Source organism: Quercus robur, chromosome 2, assembly GCF_932294415.1.
Source record: "Quercus robur chromosome 2, dhQueRobu3.1, whole genome shotgun sequence".
Lineage (NCBI taxonomy): Eukaryota > Viridiplantae > Streptophyta > Magnoliopsida > Fagales > Fagaceae > Quercus > Quercus robur.
The window spans coordinates 88118977-88124524 of record NC_065535.1 but is presented as its reverse complement, the minus strand read 5'-3'; the positions used below and the strand labels follow the sequence as shown (position 1 = coordinate 88124524).

At 32.8% G+C, this 5548-nt stretch overlaps 1 protein-coding gene across 3 annotated transcripts; it reads right to left on the bottom strand.

The window, feature by feature from the left end:
* Positions 1-398: 398 nt before the first annotated feature.
* Positions 399-4967, bottom strand: LOC126715639 (serine carboxypeptidase 24-like). Of its 3 annotated transcripts, XM_050416353.1 has the most exons (10): positions 4700-4966; positions 4348-4349; positions 4032-4188; positions 3830-3925; positions 3646-3738; positions 3464-3549; positions 2981-3381; positions 2656-2751; positions 672-777; positions 399-542 (listed from the first exon to the last, which is right to left on the bottom strand). In XM_050416353.1, exons 1-10 carry the CDS (start codon positions 4959-4961, stop codon positions 399-401), a joined length of 1443 nt encoding a protein of 480 aa, XP_050272310.1. In that variant the 5' UTR covers positions 4962-4966. The 3 variants fall into 3 exon arrangements, with proteins under 3 accessions (XP_050272310.1, XP_050272312.1, XP_050272311.1); XM_050416355.1 differs by lacking the exon at positions 4348-4349 and having other exon boundaries at positions 4032-4139; positions 4700-4967; XM_050416354.1 differs by lacking the exons at positions 3646-3738; positions 3830-3925; positions 4348-4349 and having other exon boundaries at positions 4032-4139.
* Positions 4968-5548: the final 581 nt, after the last annotated feature.

Sequence of the window (5548 nt, the reverse complement as noted above, 5' to 3'; positions counted from 1 at the left end):
GTTGGTAGTGTGGTGGTGGTGGGGGAGGTGTTGGCTTTTTATTATATTTTAGATTGTTAAAATAGGAAAAGTTATAATAATAGAATTTAATCAAATATGTTGACATGTGGTAAGTTTTTATAAGTGGAGTATAAAGTGGCATATGAAAAGTGAGACAGAAGGTTTGGACTCATAGGGAAGGGAAGCCATTAGTGAAAATGCCACGGTTTATCCTCTCAGTTTTCTCAAACATGGTCAAGATGGATTTGTGATTTGAAATGAAGAGGATCATGTTCCATATATAGAAGCACTAATTTTGGATTTGTAACATATCAATCCAAATCATAAAACAATTACATTAATTAATAAGTTGCTCATATATAATCAATTTTCTTTAGTTGTCATCTCCAAGTAATTTGTCAAGAATGTGGCAATTCCTTCCCCGCCAAAAAAGATTTGAAAAGAATGAATGCTCTCTTGGGTTGAAATAGCGGAACCTCGTGACCAGCCCCTCTCACTGTAGCAAAAGTTAGTTGATCGTAGACCTCTGTCCATCCTCCTACCTATAAAAGAAGTTTAATTTTCAGATTATTGTAACAATTCTTTGTGAATATTTATCTACCTATCTATATATATTTGATAGTGTGTTCGAGGTTTTGACTGATTTTTGGTAAGAAATTGTGTTTTATTACCTGATCATCTGCGTACCATGGATACCACTTAGTTTTAACTGTGAGATTGAGATGGTTGAGGGCTAGCCTAGTGCTAATCACTGGAACCACTGAATCTGTGTCCCCACTGCATCAACATAGAAGCAATTGCCTTAAAAATTAGATCTTTCTCTTTGTTTCTACATCTTAATTACTTTTCAAATCAAAAGCAATTGCATTTACACTACTCTTTAATTTGGATCACCACAACCTCTCATGTAGCCAAAGCTTCGTAATATTTATTATGCTTATTTGTTTGTTTCGATATGGAATTGAGTATGTTTATAAACAAAAGCTTTAGGCTATAAACAGTAAGTTATCAATAATGCATGGGAGGCAAACACAATGGATCATAATACGCATGCAAGATTTTATAAATAAAGAAAAAAGAAAAAAAATTGCATGCAAGAGCCGCATATAGAGTATAGACTACAGAGTGATAACAGATAAACAATTTCTCTCGTAATTACGATAAATCATTCAATCTTAAGTTGTTCAAAATATAAATTGTAGCTAAAGGACTCTGGCTATAAATTTGAAGTTTGGTACAACAAGAAGTGTACAAGCTAGGAAGATGGCTAGGCAAGCCCAAGTTTATGGCCTTTCAAATCAAGAGATGAAATCTATAGTGAAGGAACTACCAACACTAATATTAGAGTAATTTTAGTACCACATAAAAAATCATAATTTTTACAATAATTATTCTACATGATAAATTGTAATTGACTGTCTGTCATTTTCATATGAATGTGTGAAATTTTTTGTAATCTTAGACTGTTTTCTAATGTTAAATTTTCATTAATTGGGATGTTATGTGACTAGACATTGTGAAATTGATTTTTAACAAAAGGGTATGGAGTAAGGATATTGTTCAGACTATCAATGACTTTCAATTGCTCAGAGCCATAGAGGCCTAAAAGTACGAGTAGAGTGCCTCTTTTTGTGCGGAAAATGTATCAAATATCAGGTCAGGGAAGATGATTTAATGGGCCATAACCTAATACAAATAGTTTTACAGTGCGCATGTTAATGAATCAAAAAGAAGGTTAGAGAGTTGTTCTTCTTCTTTGATGGGTTGTATCCAAATTTTATTCATACAGGTTTTCTTAAATGGGTCGATTAATGTATATTTTTACGACACACATTAATTATTTATTTTTAATAACATTTCATAGGAAATTAAAAAACCGTCAAAAAACTAATAAATTTTTCATTTTTTCAGTCTTAAATAGAAACATAGGGGCTGTTTGGTAGGGTGTTTTGAGCAATAATTTTCAGTATTTAAATAATATTATACGTATTTCTATACACTTTTTATTCATATCTATTTTCATAAAATATAAATAATGTTACTAGAACAATATTACCGAACGACCTTTTTTTGTTTATTGTTGTAGTGTCTTAATATTGTCTTGTCACTTGTAGTTGTATGTAGCCCAATCCAAGTCACCGGCCAAAAATTACTTACAGCGTGATGCTAAAGCAATGTTTACCCAGTGACTCTGACAGCAAGTACCCAGGTACAAGTATTGATCTGTGGCAATTTAGTGCACAAAACCCAAGAAAATTCTTCATTGAGATTGCACTATATTGTACCAAATTATGATGGAGAAGCTCCCCAATAGAACCTCAAACACGTGGACTAGTAGACAACAAACAACTTGCCTTTCCCTTCTACTTCCAAGGAACACAACTTACACTACCCAAAATACCATGGGGAAATCATATTTCTACTCTAGTTTTCAAGGAGGAGAAAAAAAAGTGAGACAATGGTGAAATTTTTGCGGAGTTTTATCGTTTCTCATGCATTGCGATATATAATTTATTTATTCATATCCATTTATAAAAAGTTCAAAGTTTAGGGCACAAATATCGTAATGTGTGTTAATATAAGTGATGTTAATATAAAATCCATATTTTACTTTAATTACAAAAATTTCTATCCCTAGAATTTAAAAACTTTTACCTGAAAACCCAGATTCTTAGATCAGCTGCAAACAACTTCTTGTATGTCGGCAACATAGAAAATTCAGAATCTGTCCAATTGTTCTGGATATCAGCACTGCACAATAGAAAAGTATATATAAGCATTAGATGCATTCATCAAACACTTAGGTTTCTGTTTTCAATTTTAAAAATAAACAAACAAAGTTAATAACCTTATGGCTCAACTCATATTTTCATTAATGCCTCTAATGAAGATATCTAGGTTCAAATCACTCTCTCCCAATTATCAAATTATTAAAAAATAAATACTTAAACAAAAAGTATTGAGTCGTTAAATGGAAAACCTGTGAGCAATCCAGTTGTGAAGAATTCCGGTAACATTTGCATGCATTGCCTTTTGCACTTCCGGTAGATTATAATACTTCTCTGCATAATTCCGAGTACATGGATCGTACCCAGAAACCCTTGGATGCAATAGAGTATTTCTGAGCCTTGGAGGAGCCCAAGTATCATTAATCAATGTGACGCAAGGTGTTGTGTAAATACTGTATTGATCTACGAATCCAAGCTCATATTTCTCGGCATATATCTGTCTACCATTACATACCGATGATTGATTTACCTCCTTGAAATTGCATTCGTTGAGAATATCATGGTAGATTCTATCAGATATCATTGAGTGGGTCCAGTAATATGTTATAACTCCAATTTTGTCATAGTAATTATCAAATACTGGATTCCCCACCTGCATAATTTGATTGAAATTTTTTAATTAGAGTTATGATCAAACTTGGCGTTCAAATTTGTGTCAATTATGTATTGCTTACTATAAATCCTTTAAAGTTGAAGGCGGGTTGCAAGAGTGCCTTATTATATTCGACAATTTTCTCTGCCAACTGGGGAATATAATGCCCTATAAAAAGAATGAAAACATTAGCTTAAGATTATTTAGAATTACTCGTAATTATGTAATAATAAGTTATTAGTTATTTGTTGCATATATATATACCAGCATAGCTCTCCCCAGCAATGTAGAATTCTCGATGTCTGTATTGTGGAAATCTTGACATCCATCTAATTAGAAATACTAGAGCATCCTCAGCTGTGTCACGAAATTGGTAACGTGTAGGATTCACTTACAACATAATTTTATGGAAATTAAATAATAATAAAAAAGCATCAAAATCTATTACCAGTCCGTTTATCTCCGGGATCTTTAAGATTGGAGCTTGTATTTGTGTACGAGAAGCCAACACCAGCAGGCGATTCAAGAAATAAAAGATTCGCTTCTGTGAGCACAAAAAGTAAAAACGTGATAAATTTTAGCCACAAATTAGCAAAGATAATGGCTTACCAACTTGCTAAATATTAATTATTTTGAATAGTGGTTGTTACCTCTATTCCATGAATACTCATTGAGATAAAGAGATGAACCGGTACTATTAATCCTAAATGGCCCGATTTCCTCCGATGCTCCAAATGCCACTGATGAAGCACCTGGCCCTGCACAATTATGCAATGCATAATTATTAATTAGATGATTCGGGTCAATCTTTGTGAAGTTAAGCCATGTGGTAGGTACAAAATAGAGTAGTGATGATTTGTTAAGTAGCATAATTTTAGTACAGTTACAAGAGTAACGAAAGATGTGTTTTGTTAACGAATTCCCTTAAGAAAATTGTTAATAAACCATTTAAGAAAAATTTTATACCACTTTTATAGGTAATATAAAAGCCTGTCAAAAAAATTAGTTATATTTTTCTTTTCCTCAAAAAAGTTTCTAAAATTTTTTCAAAACTAATTCCCTTATAGCATCCATTAATTTTTCCCATGAAGGATAACAAAATACGTATAACCATATAACCTTTCTACTTAAAAAAAAAAAAAAAATTATTTATGAGTTTCTGTAGTTGTGTACAACCTTTTCACAAATATATTGAAGCACCTATGAGGTTATGACCTTCCCTTTTCATTGATAATTGTTATTATCCTATCACCCTAGAATTACAAAAGAATAGTAGTCGGTGGAAATTAAAAGAAAGTGAGAAAAAAGCTAAACTAACCTCCATTGAGCCAAAGAACAAGAGGTTTCTTTTCAGGGAAAGAAGTGGCTTCAGTCAACCAGTAGAAGAGAGCTCGTCCATGTTGCTCGTTGACCGTAACATAGCCAGAAAATTGAGAAAATGTGACTGGTGGTTGTCCAGGCAGTGCTGAAATTCGATCTAGCTCTTGTTGTTTTGGCAAGGTAGCAATGGCAGTGGTGATGGTTGAAGAGAAAAAGAGTAAGGACATGAAGAGTTTAAGGACTACACTTTGGAACACCATTGGACCCTCCAGCAAGCCAACTGATCCAGGTATCATGATACCTGGATCCGAACTTAGTTAATAAGCCAGCACAATATCATAAATGCACCACAGGAGATCTCTCACTTAGGATTACAATAGTAATCATCCAGTAATTAGGAACTATAGTGACATAGTATTTTCCCGCTCACGTAATTATAGATGTTGCTAATTAAATTCATGCAAAAGAAGGAAATATTATTTCGCTGTATTTTGGGAATATTTAATGATTTTTCAGTTTACAAATACAATGTATCAACTACCAAGCCACTGGTGCTATTCTCACTCATTTAATTGAGAGGTTGAGATAAAATTACCAAAGTTTACATTTAATTTTATGGGCCCATTTGTTCAAAGTTTAACCAAGTTTTAGGATTATACTAACTCAGTTAATTGAAAGGTTGAGTCAAACCAAGTTTTTTATGTTTGGTTTAGAAAATCTGGTTTTATAAAGGAATGTCACTTAGCACATAGGGTGGGTTTGTTTGAGGATGGAAAAGTTGGAGAATAGAAAATTGGAGAGATGATGGAAAAGTTTTAGTTTTCTTTATTTGTATTTGGTTGGAGGA